The sequence below is a fragment of the Neomonachus schauinslandi genome, chromosome 16, assembly GCF_002201575.2.
Source record: "Neomonachus schauinslandi chromosome 16, ASM220157v2, whole genome shotgun sequence".
Classification (NCBI taxonomy): Eukaryota; Metazoa; Chordata; class Mammalia; order Carnivora; family Phocidae; genus Neomonachus; species Neomonachus schauinslandi.
The window spans coordinates 12,962,022-12,981,890 of NC_058418.1; the positions used below are offsets into that span (position 1 = coordinate 12,962,022).

The 19,869-nt window shown below is 53.5% G+C and overlaps 1 protein-coding gene across 1 annotated transcript in view; it reads left to right on the top strand.

Annotated features, from left to right (window-relative positions):
• The first annotated feature begins 463 nt into the window (after positions 1-463).
• Positions 464-19,869, top strand: part of LOC110590200 (Fc fragment of IgG binding protein) — a 41,001-nt gene continuing 21,595 nt past the window's right edge. Inside the window, exons 1-7 of the mRNA XM_044911374.1 lie at positions 464-518; positions 2,024-3,247; positions 5,040-5,386; positions 7,777-8,347; positions 10,440-11,044; positions 12,873-13,440; positions 17,417-18,009. Coding sequence (XP_044767309.1) covers positions 464-518; positions 2,024-3,247; positions 5,040-5,386; positions 7,777-8,347; positions 10,440-11,044; positions 12,873-13,440; positions 17,417-18,009 — 3,963 coding nt within the window. The remainder of the gene's footprint in view (positions 519-2,023; positions 3,248-5,039; positions 5,387-7,776; positions 8,348-10,439; positions 11,045-12,872; positions 13,441-17,416; positions 18,010-19,869) is intronic.

A 19,869-nucleotide genomic window follows, 5' to 3' on the forward strand; every position in this document is an offset into this window, starting at 1 on the left:
TCCCCATTCCACCTGGCCCTGGGATCACCAGCCTCCTCCAGGAAGTTGGCTCCATCTTCTTGGCAGGTGACCCAGGGTGTGGTCTGAGGAGCCACGAAACTCCACTATATAGCCCGGCCCAGGGGCTAGCCCTGCAGCTCCAGGGACCTGCAGGTGAGAGAGGCTGGGGTCCCCTATAGAAGTGGGACATCTGGTCCCCTACTCTAGCCCCTGGCTCCAGGCTTCCCCACTCCAGCCCCACTGGACCCACTGGACACCTAACTCCCCATCCTTGCCCTGTCCTGCCCTCCCTGCCCCCCACAAGACCCACTGGACATGTAACTCCCCTTATACACACACACACTGGCCCTTGGATCCAGCCCACCTCCCTGGTGCCCAGGTGGCCCTCGTCCTCCCTGGAATAGTGCCCAGCCAGAGGGGCAGACTAACCTTCCATGACCCCCTCTCTTTCCCCTCTGCAGACATGGGTTCCCTGTGGAGCTGGTGGACACTCTGGACAGGAGCAACCCTCCTGTGTGGTAAGTCGGACTGAGATCCCATCCGTGTCCTTGTTCTCGTCTGGGGGACTCTGCCTGCCGCGGTCAGCACCCTCCATCTGTATGCCCTCCACAACCCCATCTCCCAGTGCCACGCCAGCCTAGCTGAGGTGGGAGCGAGGCCCCTTAAGTTCTGCAGAGAGCTGTGGTGGGATCCTCCCATTCTCTCTCCTAGAAAGAAGCAGATAAAATCCGCAGTCCCCCAATTTAAGTCTTCAAGAAGTACCACTTTCTCAATTTTCTGTAACTCAACTAAAGTTCTGACTCTGAGCCTCCTGCTGCTGAGGTGATGGAAAATTTCACTCAAGTCATTCTTGGAGGGCTTGGTGCCTGATTCCCCAGGGTTATGCCCAGGACTGGAGTCTCAGGTGAAGTCAGAGTACTAGGTAAGGATGGGACCTCAGAGCCGTCTAGTCATCAGTCAGCATCTGCTTAGGTCACTTTTGAAGCCTTCATTGTCCCTGATCCCCTGGCCCCATGGGACACTGGGACATCTTTCAAGACTCCCCTAATTCAGCAGAAAGTTCTTCTATAACCACATACTCTCTCCAAGACCTTGTAGATGTCCTCCCCTGCCCTCTCTCTTTCTCCAACTCCCTCTCTCTCCCTCCTCCCCCTCCCTCTCCCTCCCTCTTCCCGTTCCCCCTTCCCTTCTCCCTCCCTCTCTTCCCAGCCCTGGAGAATCTATTCCTAGTTGGGGGTGTTGAAAAGCACCCACTCCTCCCTCTTTCTAGGAGACATATTGTCTACATTGCCATAATCTCCTTCTTCCCTTAACCCCCTTTACACCCCCCATGTTTTATTAAGACAGAAGTCATAAACCGGCACCTAAATCCAGCCAGTTTGAGGCCCACAGCACTTAAAACAATTTGGGGTTGGAGATTTCACATGGAAATTCAAATAGCCAGTTTCTCCTGAAAAATGGTAAGATCTGGCATAAAAAAAGGGCGGGGGAAGAGCCCATAAATCATCATAATAATAGGCTAACCCTACCCGCTTTCCTTGGCGTATGAATCTCTGGTTTGCACACTGGCCACCCAGGTGGTTTCCCACATTTGCATTACTTGCCTGGCCCATCAGGTCCAAAGTGTTCAGGCTTTTATTTTAATTAATTAATTAATTAATTAATTAATTAATTAATTAATTAATTTAGAGAGACGGAGTGCACAGAGGAGAGGGAGAGGGAGAAGCAGACTCCCCACTGAGCAGGGAGCCTGATGTGGGGCTTGATCCCACGACCCTGAGATCGTGACCCGTGCTGAGAGCAGACGCTTAACAGACTGAGCCTCCCAGGCGCCCCCTGTTCAGGTTTTTAGAAAACAAAAGCCAGAAAGGCTGGTAGGCGAATAAGAAGGGAAAGCGAGGGGAGAAAAAGCTTGAGTTGATATTTCAATGTGGTATCTAGGCGCAATGCAAAGCCTTCCTTCTCAGCTAGAGAGGACTGGGTGAGCAGACCCGCAACTGCGTTCTCTCTCCCCAACCCCCAGGGTTGACCCAGGGGACCTCCGTGGACTTCCTTGCGGCCTTCCTGCAGAACTACCTGCCTAGCTACCACCGGGCCTCTCTCCAACTCCTTCTCTCCAGTCTGTCGGACCGCCCTGCCTCGGTCTCCATTCACTGCCACGCAGATGGCACCAGGCAGAATGTCACAGTGAACCCGGGGCAGTCAGTCATGGTCAACATTAGTTCCAAGGCTGAGATGGTCGGCAGTAAGGTCTTCCAGCACGCAGTGACGGTCCACTCTGACCGCGAGATCTCTGCGCAGGCCGTAAACACCAAGCCCGACACAGCAGAGCTGACGCGGCTGTGGCCTATCCAGGTTCTGGGCTCTGAGTACTTTGCGCTCACACCTCCCGGCGTCTCGTCCAAGAATGTCAAGGAGTTCGCCGTGGTGGCGGGGGCGGCGGGGGCCTCGGTCACTATGCAGCTGAAGGGGTCTGCGACATTCCAGGGCAAGTTCTACCCAGCGGGCAGTGTCGTGACCTTGACTCTGCAGCCCTACCAGGTGGCCCAAGTACAGAGCACAGCTGAGCTCTCGGGGTCGAGGATCACAGCCAATGGCCCGGTGGCTGTGTTCTCCGGCCACAGCTGTGCCCAGAAACACACAAACTGCAACCACGTGATGGAGCAGCTGCTCCCCACATCCGCCTGGGGCACCCGCTACGTGGTGCCCTCTCTGTCCTCCCAGGCCCGCTACGACCTGGTCTATGTCGTGGCCAGCCAGACCACGAAGCTGAGCTACAATCAGGGGGGCACCACTGGCTCCCGAGGACTCCAGGCGGGCGATGTGGTAGAGTTTGAGATCCGGCCGTCCCGGCCGCTCTACCTGTCTGCAGACGTGGGCATCCAGGTCCTGCAGTTTGGCACAGGTGCCACAAGGGACCAAATAACCTATGACCCCCACCTGGCCTTGGTCCCAGATGTGGCAGCCTACTGCCCGGCCTATGTGGTGAAGAGCATGCCAGGCACTGAGGGTGTGGCTCTCGTAATAACACAGACAAAGGCGGTTAACGAGCTGACCATGGAAGGGCAGAGAATGGGGGCCAAGCTCTCCTGGACAGCTGTGCCCGGCAGTGAGTTCTCCTATGCCGAGGTGGACCTTGGCCCCAGTGACAAGATCCACATGATTGAGGCCACTACTAACTTCGGGCTGCTCACCTTCGGGCTGCTCGAGGCCATAAGCTATGGGACAGCAGGTGCCTGCGGCCGAAGTGAGTGATGGAAAATGACCCCCCGACCCTGTCCAACCCGTGACCCCTTGGCTGGCTCTCTCACCCTCTCCTTTTTCCCCACCCACCTGCTCCCCTGGGGCTGTCCCCACCTCACCTCCATCCTCTCTGCCATCCTCCCCTTCCCTAAGGCTTCCCAGCTCCTCCCTACCCAAGCCCCTCAAGGAACCACTAAATATTTAGCCACCAGTGTGATCCAAGGTCCCCACCAGTCAGAAGTGGTACCCCCCAGAGCACGGCAGCAGGGTCCTATATATAAGCCCCCACGGTGTCTGACAGGTGTCTGGCCTCAGCCCTTTGTCAGTTGCTTTTTGCAGGGGGACGGGGGTTAGGGATAGAGTCCTAGGAAAGAGCCAAGGTGCCTAGAGGGAGGGATCTTTGTGGGGAGGAGTGGGCTCAGGTCAGCAGCTTCTTATCAAACAGTCTGGAAGTATTTTGATCTTTTATTTATTTATTTTTAATATGTTGCTATTTTAATATAGTTGCTATTTTAGCAACTATACCAGTGGTTAACTACCACTCCACCACCTCCTATAGGAATGTTTACACCCCAACGCAGGAGGTCTAAAAGTATGATAAATAATAATGGCTACTGTGGGGCAGGGGGAGTTCTCTCTCAATATACCAGAGACCATTCTGGATGTCCTGTGTGTGTTAACATAGTTAATCCCTAGGACCTGGCCCTACGTGTAACCTTAGGCTCAGAGCATTTGAGGAACTGTCCCCAGGCAGTGCAGTGTGGTGTCTGAGGACACAGATGCTAAAGCCAGACTTCCCAGGTTCAAATCCCATCTCTGCTTGTGTGACCTTGGGCATGTGACCTCGCCTGTGGGCCTCAGTTTCCCCATCTGTAAAATAGGGTTAATAGCTGTACCCCTTCACAGGATTGGAGTGAGGGAGTAATGAGTTAACATTTGTAAAGCTCTCGGGGGGTATCTGGCAAGTTATTATGAGCAGACAGAAAGCAAGAACTTCTGAACACTGGGAGGCAGGGGAGGAAGGGCTATTTCTTCCTATGTGGACCTCCTGCTTCAAGCTAGGACCCTAGACATTAGAGTTCCCAGCACTGGCAAAAAATGCCCCCTCCAACCACAGGCATGCAAGCTACCCACTTTCAAAGAGCCACTTTGGGCTTGAACAGTCAAATAGGAGAGGGGTAGGTGATTCATTATAACAGGTAACACTCACCACCTGGGCCAAACCCTACTTATATTTTAGCTTCTTTAAGCCTGGCAATGCCCTCCTCCCCAAATATCCCTGTGAAGAATGTACTGTTTTCACCCCCTTGTTGCAAATGGGGAAACTGAGGCATAGAGAGTTTAAAATTACTTCTCCAGTGCCACCTGACCAGCAGAGCCAGGATTCTAACCTAGGCAGCCTGATCCAGGAAGGCAGAGACTTCCATTTTCTGTCCTTAAAAAAGATTCCTTAGCCTTCTGACCCGAGTGGGAATGCACAGGAAGGGGGACACGGGGAGAGAAAAACCACAAATCAACATTTCCATGATGATCCCTGCCCATCCTTCTTCACTACCTTTCAGTTCTTCTGGGCTGAGCCTTGTAAAACTAGGGAATTAGAATACCTGGGGTTGTTGGGTCATGCCTGGGCAGCCATCTCCCCGGGGGGGCCTCCAGACCTCAGTTTCCCCACTTCCCCAACGGGTAGTTGTGAGCCCACTGCCCCAACTCTGCACAGCAGGAGAGCTCCAGGATTCCCACCTGTGAGGATACCCCTGACTCTTTCTTCGTTGCCACCCCCTTCCTCCCCTCCCCAGCCGTGCTGTCCCAGAAACCCTCCTGCGAAGACCTGCAGTGCAGTCCCCAGCAGAAATGCCAGGTGGTGGATCAGCAGGCCAAGTGCGTGGCGGTCCCCGTGGCCACCTGCCGCGCCCAAGGTGACCCCCATTACACCACCTTCGACGGCCGGCGCTATGACATGATGGGCACGTGCCTTTACTTGATGGCGGAGCTGTGCAGCAACGACCAGACCTTGCCGGCTTTCAGCGTGGAGGCCAAGAATGAGCACCGGGGCAGCCGCCGGGTCTCCTACGTGGGCTTGGTCAACGTGCGCGCCTACAGCCACACAGTAACTCTGGTCCGAGGGGAAGTTGGCTTTGCTCGGGTAAGTGTCCAAATACCTATGAGCCTCCAATCAGAAGGAGGAGGCAAAGCCTGGGTGTTGGGCCCCAAACCCAAGCCCTCGGCTGTGGGGTGGGGGGTACGGAGGAGGGGGCAGTGGGGGCTGGGGAGGGGGAATTTGAAAATCAGTGGGGGCTGGGGAGGGGGAATTTGAAAATCAGAGCCTGAAATACCTTTCGTCCAGCAATTCCACTTCTAGAAATTTTAAGGATACTCAGAGATATGGTTGGGGGAAGAAAAGTTTATGCCAACCTGGTTTGGGGTAGCAAAAGAAAAAAAAAGAAAAGAAAAGAAACAAACTGTCCAACAATGGGGAATGTCTTCAGTGACCAAACACTAAATTTAGGGAGCACCTGCTATGTGCTGGATTTGTTTCTTAGTGCTTTCCGTGTATTAATGCATGGAATGCTCACAGCAATCTGTGGGGGGAAGCATTATTATTAACACTTTTAGGTGAGGAGACTGAGGTCCAGAGAGATGAGCGACTTCCCAAGGGCTCCAAGCCAGTAAGAGATGGAGCTGGGAACACAGGCAGGCTGGCTCCTGAGTCCATTCTTAACCTCTTTGCCATTCTGCCTCATACCATATTTTTATGGTATGGGTTGTGGGTCGGGGTTGTGGTTGTGGTTGCCACACTGTCCGCACACCTGGCTCTGGAAGCGCTCGGGCAGGCTCAGGGCCAGCTGGCAGTCCCAGTTTTGTTTACGTTGGATATCAAATGTACACATAATAAAAATCCATAGATCTTAAGTTCATGGAGTTTTGACAAATGTGCAACCCCAACCTCCATTAAGATATAGAATCTATTCATCATTCCGGAACATTCTCTCATGCCCCTTCCCAGACAGTCCCAACCCGCTCCTAGAGGCAACCATAGTTCTGATTTTTTTTCCCACCAATGATTAGTTTCGCCTGTTCAAGAACTTCATATTAATGGAATCACACAGTGGAAGAAGCCATTTGCGGGAAGATTCTTTTGCTCAGCACAGTGCTTGTGAATTTCTTCCATGTTGCTGCGATTCTTTTTTTTTTTTAAGAGGTAAAGCATCAGCATAGCTCAAAACAAACAGGGCATGTTGTGGAAGGTCTGGCTGTCACTCCTGTCTTCATCTGCTTTCTCTCTCTTCCCTCCCCCACTCCCCAGTTTTACTGATTTCTTGAGGTTTCACCTAGGGTTTCTTTATGCCAATACAAGCAAACAAACCTACATTCTTCCCTCTCCCCTTTCTTAGCGAAGAGTACTGTACTGTCTGCTCTGCTCTGCACTTTGCTTTTTACACTGTACAGTAGCTTCTGGAGCTGTTTCCATATCAACATCAAGGGAGCCTCGGCTTTCTTTTGTTGTTGTTGTTCTTTACACCTGCACTGTTCTGCATTGGATGGATGCCCCGTCATTTGGGTAACTCAGTCTCCCACCGATGGATGCTTTGTTCACGATGGCAAATAGCGCAGCACTGAGCATTCTTGTACCCACCTCTCTGTGCGGGTGTGCAGGTGGATCTGTGAGATTAATAAGCAAGTGGATTAAAGTAGGTGTTCTAGAAATCTGGAGGGACTGAGCACAAGCTCAGAGGGACTTCAAATTCCCAAAATTATGTGTGGAATTTTGCATCTGCTGTGCAGTTTTTCAGAGAGAGAGCCCTGTTACTTTTGTCAGATCCTTACAGAGGTCAGTGACTTGACAGAGGTTTAGAGCTCCCACCATCCCTCTGATCTGTCACTCTGATCTAGTGACCAGTCTGTCTCTCTCACTGGACTGGGAGCCCCAGGAGAGTGGGGTCTGGGTTGTCTTCAGTCATCACTCCCAGGATCGCCCAGCCAGGGCCAGGCCCAGAGGGAGTGCCCGGTGAATGTTTCTCTAACACAGCATCGCCTTCATTCACTCATTGAGCACTTGCAATTCTACCAGGCACCGTTCTAGGTGCAGGAGAGGAAGCCGCGAGCAGAGCAGACACAAATCCCTGTCTTTGTGGGGCTGACGGTCTGCGGAGTTAGGCAGATGATAAACATGAGAAATTTGCAAATGATATGTTAGAAGCTATAGGGGAAAAAAATAGAGCAAAGAAAGGGCATAGGGAGTAGGGAGGGGTTGCCACATAAAATAGAGTGTCACTGCCATGGTGACAGTGGCGCAAAGCTTTTGTAAGAGGTCAGAGGTCAGGGAGTGAGCCACGGGTGCGTCTAGGGGAAGAACATTTCAGGCCACAGGGAGGCGAGGGCAAAGACCCCAAGGCTTGGTCGGTGGCAGCAACAGGAAGAAGGAATCCCAGGGCAGCTGGGGCAGGGGGCGGCGAGTGGGGAGGGTTCAAGGGGTGAGGGCCAGACCACGCAGGATCTGACCGCCCGCTGCCCCCCCACCCGCACCCCCCGCAGATTGACAACCAGCGCTCGCGCCTGCCCGTCTCCCTGGCCGAGGGCCGCCTGCGCATGTACCAGAGCGGGACCCGGGCCGTAGTGGAGCTGGACTTCGGGCTGGTGGTCACCTACGACTGGGACTGCCAGCTGGCCCTGAGCCTGCCCGAGCACTTCCAGAGCCAGGTGTGTGGACTGTGTGGCAACTACAACCACAACCCCGACGACGACTTCCTCACCTACGACTCGGAGCTGGTGGCTGACCCCGTGGAGTTTGCCAACAGCTGGAGGCTGGACGACGAGGACTACCTGTGTGAGGACGGTTGCCAGAACAATTGTCCCTCCTGCACCCCGGGCCAGGCCCAGCACTACGAGGGCAACCGCCTCTGCGGCATGCTGACCCAGGCCGACGGCCCGTTCGCCGTCTGCCACAGCGCGCTGCCCCCCCGGCCCTTCCTGGAGGAGTGCGTGTACGACCTGTGCGTGCTCAACGGGGACCGGTCCAGCCTGTGCCGCAGCCTCAGCGCCTATGCCCAGGCCTGCCTGGAGCTTGGCATCTCTGTCGGGAACTGGAGGTCGCTGGCCCACTGTCGTGAGTGATGCCCTTGGTGCGGGGCTGGGGGCAAGTGTGGTGGGAGGCAGGGGACTCCTTGCACCTGCTCCATATCTGAGCACTCCTTGTGGTGCAGCCTGAAGCTGGACCATGCCAGGGACGCAGGGATGGCCGAGATGGCCACACCGTGCCCACAGTGAGCCTAAGGCTGGGGCAGACACATCCCTAGGCAGTGACCACGAGGGTGGTCCCTGCTGGGCTCTGCCAGGCACGGGCAGAGTGGACAGGGCCAGGAGGGGGGACGTCCAGGGGGCTATGGGCGACCAGGAAAGCGTCTCGACTCAGCCTGGTGGGGAGGGATCAAGGAGGATTTCCTAGAGAAAGGGATGCCCAATCTGAAACCTGTAGGAGAAACTGGAACGAGACAGAAAAAGGGGGAGCAGGACGCGGGTGCCAGGCTGAGAGAGGAGCTGGCGTGACAGGTAGTCCTCCGAGTCCCAAAGCAGAAATGTAAATGTCCCTTCGTTCACAGCCCTTCCGTGACTCCCTGATGCCCTCTGGATAAAGTCCAAGCTCCTCAGTCAGGTGTCCGTCCACTTAATCATTCATTCGCCCATTTATTCATTCAATCCACAAGCATTCCCTGAGCCCCTATATGGCCCCATCCCTCTGCTGGTGATGGGCGCCGTGGGGGCCGGCACACACCTGCCCCTGCCCTGGAGAGGCTCCCAAAGAAATTTTCAGGAGACAGAAAGTCGAGTGCCCAGGGAAGAGGAGGTGTCCAGGCCCAGGCCTCGGGCTTGAGACGGGGACTCCAGAGGGGGAGTAAGTCTGGGGGAGACACTGAGGCCACGTGGGGCTTGTCTTGGTCACTCTTCTGTCCTCACCGCCCAGTAAACACCCACCCTCCCAAGTTCCCCCAATGCCTGGTGCAAAGGAGGAATTGGTGAATCCATCCACTCATTCATTTCTGAATGAATGAGCATCTCCTGTGGGCCAGACCCTGTCCTTGGTGCTGGCGATTCAGTGGGGGATTGAGGCCGATCGGACCCCCACCCTCACAGAATTTATATTCTAGCGGGGGAGACAGACAGTAAGCAGCAAACCATGGAATATCTTTAAAGAGCAAAAGAAACGAAGTTCATGTGATGAGAGCAAATGGGAGGCTGATGAAGAGGGTGGTCAGGGACAGCCTTTCTGGGGAGGTGACAGCGGAACTGAGAGCAGGATAAGACACTGGAGTCAGCTAAGTAGTAAAGACACTATGGGCTGTCTCTGCATAGATGAACTCATTGACTCCCCAGAACCCTGTGAGGTTAGTACTATTATTATCTCATGTTCCTGATGAGGAAACTGAGGCACGGGGCGATTGGAGTCACTTGCTCACAATCACACAGCTTAAAAGGGGAGGCTGGGGTTTGAACCCAGGCTATCTGGGCTCCAGTAGCTTTCTCTTAACCACATGCTGCCCTGCCTTCTGAGGAATGGCCAGTACAGACCCTGGGAACAGCAAAGGCCCTGAGGTGGGAGTGTGAGGACATAGGAGGAAGCCTCTGTGGCTGGGACAGAGTGAACCAAAGGGAGAATGAGAGGAGATGAGGAGAGAGGCGATGGGCTCAGATAATGGGGAGCTTCGTGGACCACCAGGAGGACCCCCGCTTTTCCCTGAGATGGCACCACAAGAGCGCTCTAAGCAGGAGAGGGACGTCACTGGTGTTCACAGGGCCCCTCTGGCTGCTTGTGAGGAACAGCCTGTGAGGGCTGAGTGGGGGTTATGGGGGGAGACCAGGCAGAAGGCTGCTTGGGGGAGAGGGGACCGGACCAGGGTGGGGACGATGGCGAGAGAAGGGGGCAGATTCTGGATAGATTTTGACTATGGAGCTCACAGGATTTACTGACAGATTGGTTGTCCGTGAAAATGAAGGAAGAAAAGAGTCAACTGTGTCTCTGAGGTTTGGGGCCCCAGCACCGGGAGGGATGGAAGCGCCGCGGGCAGCTCCGGGGGCAGGAGCAGGGTGTGGGGAGGGAAGTCTTGTTGAGCCCTCCGGACAGACACCCCACCAGGCCCGTCGCGCTGGCCTGACCCCCCTCCCCGTCTCTCTCTCTCCGTCCCCCGCCCCCTCCCCCACAGCCCTGAACTGCCCCGCCAACAGCCGCTACGAGCAGTGCGGCCCCGCCTGCCCCGCCACCTGCAACTCCCAGGCGGTGCCGGCCAACTGCTCCGGGCGCCAGTGCGTGGAGGGCTGCGTGTGCCTCCCGGGCTTCGTGGCCAGCGGCGGCGCCTGCGTGGAGGCCTCGTCGTGCGGCTGCATCTTCGAGGGCCGCCCGCTGGCGCCCGGCCAGCAGGTGTGGGCGGACGAGCAGTGCCGGCGGCTCTGCACTTGCAACGGCGCCACCCAGCAGGTGAGCTGCAAGGACACGCAGGGCTGCCCAACCGGCGAGCGCTGCCGCGTCCAGAACGGCCTCCTGGGTTGCTACCCCGACCGCTTCGGGAGCTGCCAGGCGTCCGGGGATCCGCACTACGTGAGCTTCGACGGCCGGCACTTCGACTTCATGGGCACCTGCACGTACCTGCTGGTCGGCTCGTGCGCCCAGGCGGCGGCGCTGCCCGCCTTCCGGGTGCTGGTGGAAAACGAGCACCGGGGCAGCCAGACCGTGAGCTACACGCGCGCTGTGCGCGTGGAGGCCCGTGGCGTGAAAGTGACCGTGCGCCGGGACTCCCCCGGGCAGGTGCTGGTGAGTGACTCCGGGCCGGGGGAGGGGCGAGGGGGCAGAGAGGCAGGAAATCCCCCTTAAGGAGAAGGGGCTCTGAACCCCGGGTGGGGCCCATACATATTAAGTTACTTCTACATGTTAAATGCTTGACACATAGTAACTCAATTTCTAGAACACTCTGTGAAATAGCTAATCTTGTTAGATGAGAAACTGAGGCACAGAAAGGCTAAGTTATCTGTTCATGGTCACACAGCTAATGAGTGACAGAGCCACGATTTGAAGCCAGGCTGTTAGGCTTCAGAGCCTATACTTTCTTTCTTTTTTTTTTTTTTTAAAGATTTTATTTATTTATTTGACAGAGAGATAGACAGAAGAGCACAAGCAGAGGGAGTGGCAGAGGGAGAGGGAGAAGCAGGCTCTGCACTGAGCAGGGACCCCGATGCGGGACTCGATCCCAGGACCCTGAGATCATGACCTGAGCTGAAGGCAGACACTTAACCATCTGAGCCACCCAGGCGCCCGAGAGCCTATACTTTCTTAACCACTACATCCTATTGCCACTCTTGAGAAGAGAGATGGAACAGGCAGGGACAGAAGTGGATGGAAGAGTATTCTGGGCAGAAGGAACAGCAAGTGCAAAGGCCCTGAGGCAGGAACACACAAGAGGGCAGAGGAACAGTCTGGAGGCCCATGGGGCTGGAATGGAGGGAGGGGATGATGGAGGGGATGGCTATGATGGAGGTCTTGATTTCAACCAAAACCTGAAGGACAAGGAAGAGACCACCAGGTGAAGAGCGGTGGCTCCTAGGTGCAGGGAACAGCAGGTGCAAAGGCTGGGCTGAACCAAGCTTGAAGAGTACAGGAGAACAGCACAGAGCCAGTGCGGCTGTACTTGAGAGTGAGGATGGGGGGATGGGATAGAGAGATTGGTAGGAGACGAGGTCAGAAAAGTGGGGACAAGCAGGGCCTGGTGGGGAGAGGGGTTCTATTTTAAACTGAGACATAAAGGATGATGGGGAGGCAACCAGGCAAAGAATAGGGACGTGGAAGAGGGTAGGAATGTCACAAGCAGAAGGCACAGCGAAGGCCCTGAGGCTGGACTGAGCTCACGGAGTCCAGGAGAAGATGAGAATGCCCGGCTGGAGTTGCAGGGGTGGGATGGGCAGTACCGGAGAACGAAATTGGAGAGCAGTGAGACTCAGATCATCTAGGGCCTTTTAGGCCATTGTAAGGGATTTGGATCAAAGCTAACAGGGCACGGCAAGTGCAAAGGCCATGAGGTGGGAGCATGCTTGGTGTGTTCAGGGAGACAGCAAGGAGGCTGAGTGAGCGATGTGGCAGGTGATGCAGGCACAGAGGTATATACAGAGCCACAGTGAAACGAGACCTTGTAGGGAAGGGGCTTGGCTATGCGCCAAGTCCTGAAGGATGAAGCAGCCAGGAGGCAAGTGTTGGGTAATATTCTTGGCCAAGTGAAAAGTCCCTAGAGTTGGACTAAACTGAGAGAAGTAGAGGAATAACAAGAAAGCCAGTGTGGCTGGAGCAGACTGAGTGAGGCAGGGGGAGTGGGAGGTGGTAAGGTCGGGGAGGTAATGGGAAGACAGATCCTGTAGGCTCTGAAGGCCATGGGTTAGGGATTTGGATTTAAGCTGATAGCTGCAGGTTGAAGACAGGTAGATGGTGTGCCAGACAGAGGGAAGAGCAAGGGCAAAGGTCCTGAGGTGGAAGCAAGCATCATATGCTGAAGAGAACAGCAAGGAGTTCAGAATAGTTGGAGCCAAGTGAGTGAAGGGCGAGACACCCAGCCATGAATACCCTGACCCCTTGGACCTCCTTCATCTCTGTCCAGGTGGACGGCATCCTTCATCACCTGCCCCTCCAGGCAGCAGATGGGCAGGTGCAGGTCTTCCGCCAGGGCCAAGATGCAGTTGTGCGCACAGACTTTGGCCTGACTGTCACTTACAACTGGAACAATCGTGTGATTGTCAAGGTGCCCAGCAGCTATGCCGGGGCCCTATGTGGGCTCTGCGGGAACTTCAATGGGAAGCCCGATGATGACCTGGCTCTACGGGGTGGAGGCCAAGCTGCCAATGCCCTGGCCTTTGGGAACAGCTGGCAGGAGGAGACAAGGCCAGGCTGTGGGGCAACTGAGCCAGGGGAGTGTCCCAACCTGGATTCCCTGGTGGCCCAGCAGCTGCAAAGCAAGAAGGAGTGTGGGATCCTTGCGGACCCCGCAGGGCCCTTCCGCAAGTGCCACAGCAAGCTGGACCCACAGGGTGCCCTGCGTGACTGTGTCTATGACCGCTGCCTGCTGCCAGGCCAGTCTGGGCTGCTATGTGAGGCATTGGCCACCTACGCCGCTGCGTGCCAGGCCATCGGAGCCACTGTGCACCCCTGGAGGAGTGAGAAGCTTTGCCGTGAGTACCGGGAGTGACCGCTGGGGGGCTCGGCCTTATGAATATTCATTAACGTATACATAGTATTAACTCATGTAACTCTCAGAGGGGTATTCTGAGGTAGGGACCATGGCTGCACCCATTTAACAGGTGAGGAAACAGAGGCTTAGGAGGATTCAGTTACATGCCTGGGAAGTCACAGATGCAGGAAATATTTGTAAGATGACCAAAAATATCTGGTGGCCCCGGGTCTAATTCCTATATGGCAGCTGTCATTCAGAGATGAGTAGCAGGGCTGCCTTTAGAAGAAGGCTGGTCTCTCTCCAGTGTTTTTGGTCACCATCTGACCCACTTCACTCATTTACAGCATCTGCCTGGATGGTGCACATCACTGTCCATTGAAATTCACATGATAAATACATGCATGTCACATCATTTCTTTTTCTCCTTCAACTTCTATTCATTCATTCATTCGACAACTATTTATTGAACACCTACTGGTGTTCCCAACACTGAGGATATAATGGGGGAGAAAACAGGAAAAAAAAATTCTCACTCTCCTGAACTGACCTTCTAGAGATTTTTAGTTCCAGCAGAATTTAACCTAGCATAATATACTGAAATACATGAAAGTCTCTTTTTAGATCACTGCATCAGTTAGTTCTTGCTGTGTAACAAACATTCCCAAAGTGAAAAGTGGATTAAAACAACAAGTATTATTTCTCATGATTCTACAGGCTGCTGGGCTGATCTCCTAGTTTGGGCCAGCGTGGTTTATCTCTGCAGTCTTGCTGGCGGTTCTGCGGGGGCCGGATGGTCTACAATGGCCTGACTTTACACATCTGGTGGTTGTCAGGCTGGTTGGTTTGGGGGGACCTTAGCCGGGACTGCTTGTCCCTGCTGACTCGGTCTCATCTTCTAGCTGGCTGGTGCAGGCTGCCTCACACAGTGGTCTCGAGGTTCCAAAGAGCGGCAAGCGTGGACGAGCCCCAGTAGGCAAGCACACTTCAGGCCTCTGCTTAGTGTCCCATTTGCTGTCATCCCATGAGCCAAAGCCAGGACCACGGCCAAGCCCAGAAGAAGGCGTGGCCATCATCAGTCTGTCCCAATCCCCATCATACTTCGCCACAAATATAGACACCTGTGAAGAACATTTCATTATCATCAGAAATTCCTGAGACCATCAGACTCTAAATGTTAAAAAAAAAAAAAAAGAATGGAGGGAGTTATTATTGCAAGTATCATTAGTACACAACTGATAAAAATATTCAACATAAAGAGTAGAATGTACTGGAAATGCATCTCTTAGTGAGATGGATGCAGCTTTCCCCCAAAAGTTCATGTCTGCTGTTGAGCGAGACCAGGTTCAACATCAATTCTGCTTTTGATTTTTATATATAGGATACTAATAAGTGGGTGGAAGGGCTTCTGGCCCAGCAATGTCACTCCACTCTGAAATCCTTTTGAGTTGTAGGGAAGTCAGGCACACAGAGAGACACAGTAAAACTTAACTATTCCTGTCCTCCGAGCAGCCGGCTCTATCAGACCCTCCTTCCATCTTGTTGGGAGCTACATTGGTCCTGATTCCTTACCCAGGGAGGTTTCATCATGCAATGTCCCCACACTTCACAGCAGTATTTGGAAGTGTCCCTTTGTGTCCCCAGAGGTTTCCACACCCCCGGGCAGCACACCATGTTGATTTGGGATGGGTGAGGAGTGCACAGTTGTCTTCTGTAAAGTGGGAGAAGCACGCTCACCGAAGGGACGGTGGGAAAGTAGATGTTCTCAGGCTGGTCATCTTAGGAAGGGTTCCTATCACTACGGGCGGTGCTCATGAGGCACACTTCCCATGGCGCAGTTCCCATTCTGAGGGTTTCTAAGGGTTCTTCTCATTTCCTTCTCACCACCACCCTGTGAGGTGGGATCGTTCCTATTCCTAGTTTACAAAGTGAGTGGTAGGAACCACAGAGATATCAAATCATCTGCCTGAGGTCACATAGCAAGGCACCATGACCTGCATCCAGGCAGGTTGGCTCCTGAACTTGTACCATTAATTGCTTCATTCTGTGGCCTTTGTGGAAACTGAGAATCTCTTATTTCCTTAAGACTACTCTTGCCTTTGTACCCCTTGGGGCAGTTCTAGAAGATTGGGTTGTGAGGATGCAGACATCAGGCAGAGGGGGGCCTAGGGTGGGGCCTTACCCCAGCCCCAGCTTTGATGACTGTGGGTATTGTGCCATTCTTGGTTCCTCCACCACCCCTTTGGTTTTATTGTTTTTTTTTTTAATTTTGCTGAAATATTTTATTTTATTTTTTGAAGATTTTATTTATTTGAGAGAGAGAGAGCACATGAGTTGGGGGGGAGGGGTAGAGGGAGAAGCAGACTCCCCAGTGAGCAGGGAGCTAGACACGGGGCTTGATCCCAGGACTCTGGGATCATGACCTGAGCCAAAAGCAGATGCTTAACTGACTGAGCCACCTAGGTGCCCCAATTTTGCTGAAATATTTTAAAGCAAATTCTAGAACTATGAATTTTCCCATAAATACTTCAGTAAACATCCCCAGCAGATAGAACTTTTAATAAACATGACCACAATGCTGTTGTTACTGGGAACAAAAATAACACTGACATCATCTAAACTCAACCTAGGTTCAAATTTCCCCAACTGTCTAAAAAAAAGTGGTTTTGTTTTTTTTTTTCAGTTTGTTTGAATCTGAATCCAGACCAGATCCACACACAGCACTGGGTTGATTTTACTTCAATCATTTTCATTCTGCCCCTTTCCTTTTTGCCCTACACATTATTATGAAATTTTCCAAATGTATAGAAAAATTGAAAGAATTTTACAGTGAATACCCATACACTTACCATCTATATTCTACAGTCTACATTTGGCTGTACTTATTTTATCTCATTTCTGCCCCTCTATCCATTTTGTTTGGGCCATTGCTTATTGGGGAAAAAAATCAAGTCATTTGTCCTGCAGAATTTCCTACTTTCTGGATTTGGCTAGTTGCTTCTGCACAGTGTTATTTAACTTGTTCCTCTGTCCCTGGATTCTCTTGTAAGCTGGCTATAAGATCTAGAACAGCGCCATCCAATGGAACCTTGGTGATGTTGGCAATGTTCTGTCCCTGAGCTCTCCTGTGTGGTCACCACCAGTCACATACTGAGCACTTGAAATGGGGCTAGTGTGACCAAGGAAGTAAATCTTCTATTTTATTGAACTTCAATTAACTTAGATTTAAATGGCCGCACGTGGTTATTATCTCGGCACAGACAGAGGCTTTACTGGGCTCAGTCTTAGGTTTTTTGTTTCGTTTTGTTTCGAGGAAACCGCCTGTCTCATAATCTGGAGTGACTGGAGTTCGGAGAGAGGAACAGGAATTATTTTTTTCCTCTTCTTCACAACATGGGCCAAAGATTTCAATTTACTACAGAATTACTCCTCCTACTACTATATCACTATAGAATGAAGAAGCTAAAACTACTGTGTTCACAAATGCATTGCATAGATCACACACACACTGTGTATGCACTTATATGTTTAAGACATGTCATTAAAGGGGCGCCTGGGTGGCTCAGTTGTTAAGCGTCTGCCTTCGGCTCAGGTCATGATCCCAGGGTCCTGGGATCGAGCCCCGCATCGGGCTCCCTGCTCAGCGGGAAGCCTGCTTCTTCCTCTCCCACTCCCCCTCTTGTGTTCCCTCTCTTGCTGTCTCTCTCTCTGTCAAATAAATAAATAAAATCTTAAAAAAAAAAAAAGACATGTCATTAAAGACATTATGGATAACCACAAACTATAGTTAAGTTGGAATAGAATCTTAATTAGGCCCAGATTAATTGTGATGTAATCTGTGCCCCAGGCCCCACTGAACAGAGGGGCTCCTTGCTGCCGGATGGCTTATGTGTGAGTGTGTGAGTGAGGGTGTGCCTGCGTGTGTGTCACCTGGGAGCGGAGATTCTTTCAGCAGCTCACTGCTGCTTTCCCTACAGCTCTGAGCTGCCCGCCCCACAGCCACTACGAGGCATGTTCCCATGGCTGCCCGCTGTCCTGTGGGGACCTCCCAGTGCCCGGGGGCTGTGGCTCCAACTGCTACGAGGGCTGTGTGTGTGACGAGGGCTTCGCGCTCAGTGGTGAGTCCTGCGTGCCCCTGCCCTCCTGCGGCTGCGCATACCAGGGCGTCTACCACCCGCCAGGCCAGACCTTCTACCCCGGACCTGGGTGTGATTCCCTTTGCCAATGCCAGGAGGGTGGCCTGGTGTCCTGCGAGCCCTCCGCCTGTGGCCCGCAGGAGGCCTGCCAGCCGTCCGGTGGCCTCCTGGGCTGCGTGGTCATGGGCTCTGCCACCTGCCAAGCCTCAGGAGACCCCCATTACACCACCTTCGACGGCCGCCGCTTCGACTTCATGGGTACCTGTGTGTACGTGCTGTCTCGGACCTACAAGACCCGGCCTGGGCTGCAGCAGTTTACCGTCCTGCAGGAGAACGTGGCCTGGGGCAATGGGAAAGTCAGTGTGACCAGGGTGATCACCGTCCAGGTGGCTAACTTCACCCTGCAGCTGGAGCAGAATCAGTGGAAGGTCACGGTGAGAAGAGCAGCGGAACACGAAGGGGAGGGGGCCTGGGATAGAGGGTGCTCTGTGGGTGGGACATGCAAAGCACTCAGCCCAGAGGCAGGGGGCTCAGAGCTCTGAGTGGATGTGGGAAGCACAGGGTCCCCAAGGGGGGGGGTGGTAGGTGCCGGTCAGAGCCCCGAGTGGGGAGCCAAGGAGTCAGGAGGCCTTGGGGACCTGGACCTGCTCCCACGTGACTCAGTTTCCCCCTCTGTCTGCTCCTCAGGCTCTCCTCTCCCTGCTCCTGCCTATCCCCTCTGAACATCTCTGCTCACCGCCACCTCCCTTTCCCTGCACCTTCCCTGCACCTGGTCCCTGCCCCAGCCACCTCCGTGGTCTCCTGGCCAGCAACATGAAGCAGTCAGAGGCTGGGCAAGTTCGGGGATGGGGGTTGGGAAAGGTTCAAGGACAGAGGACAATCTGGGGGTGACCCCATCACCCCTTACCAACCATAACAACAACAGTAACAGCAGCTCCGGTTTTTACACGGCTGACCTCTGATTTTGTTGGCCGCGAAACATTTCACATTCACAGTATCATTTCATCCTTGCAGCTGGAAGTACCATTATTTGCTTTATTCTTTAGAGGGGGAGGTCCCATCACCGGCCCAAAGTGCCCCAGCAAAGGCACGACTTGAACCCAGGACGACATGCCAGGAGACAGCGCACTGGACCCTGGATGCACCATGGTGCTTTTCTGAGAAGGATTTGGTCTCCTATGGAAAGTGGAAGGCTCTCCCCAGGGATCCCACTAAAATGCAGGCACATGACCATTGCACTCAGGCAGGATTGATGATGAGGTTGCTGATAAAGAGCTGACTTCTTCAGGGATCCGCTATGCACCGGCCATGCGTTAGATGCTTGCTTACACTCCTAGGAGAGCACCTCACGTATAGTTGGCTCTGAATACAGGTGTGGTTGGTGTTCTTGTCATTTGCATCTCACTGAAGCCACTAGCTTCTCCATGAGGTGGAAACTATTATATCCTGCACTTTACAGATGAGGAAACTGAGGCACCGAGGTCCCTGCTTGGGAAGTATGGCAGGTGACTATGTTTTAAGGAGCGTGTATTCCTCCTGCCTCCTCCTCTGACGCTCAGCGTGTCTGCATTCAGGAAGGATGAGCGAGCGTGTTAATCAGGGGTGGACTTCTAAGGCTTCATTGGATGCCCAGCAGCCTTCTACTTGAAACCACTGGTTCTTGGCTCAGGGGTTTGAAGTTCATTTCCCATTAGCCTAACGCTCCACCCACTGACGCTTAAAGTGAAAAACCTTAGCACCCACTTACTTGTCAAAAGAAAAACTCCCAATCAGAGCTCAGAATGCTAGCAAATGCTCCCAGAACACCCATTCCATGCCAGACACATTTCTCAGCGCTTCCCAGATGTCAATGTAAATAATCCTGACAGTAACCGTGTGGACCCCACTCGGTAGGTGAGGAAACAGACACAGAGAGGCGCCTCACGGGCAGAGTTGCAGGAAGGGGAAGGGGCAGAGCTGTGTTGGAACCCAGGCAGGTGGCTCCGGAGTCCATCCCTGCATTATCAATCTGTAAGGGGTGAAGGAAGGGTAGCTGGGAAGCTTGTTACTCCATCGAGGCCTGTATCAGCTTTCTGTGGCTGCCGGCACAAGTTACCACACGCATGGTGGCTTAAAACAACAGAAATTTGTTTTCTCACCGTTGTGGAGGCCAGAAGTCCAAACTCAAGGTGTTGGCAAGAGCCACCCTCCTTCCGAAGGCTCCAGGGGAGGCTCCTTCCTCACCTCTTCCAGAGAATTCTCATGTTTTCCAGGTGTTCCTTGGCTCACGGCCACGACACTCCCATCACTGTCTT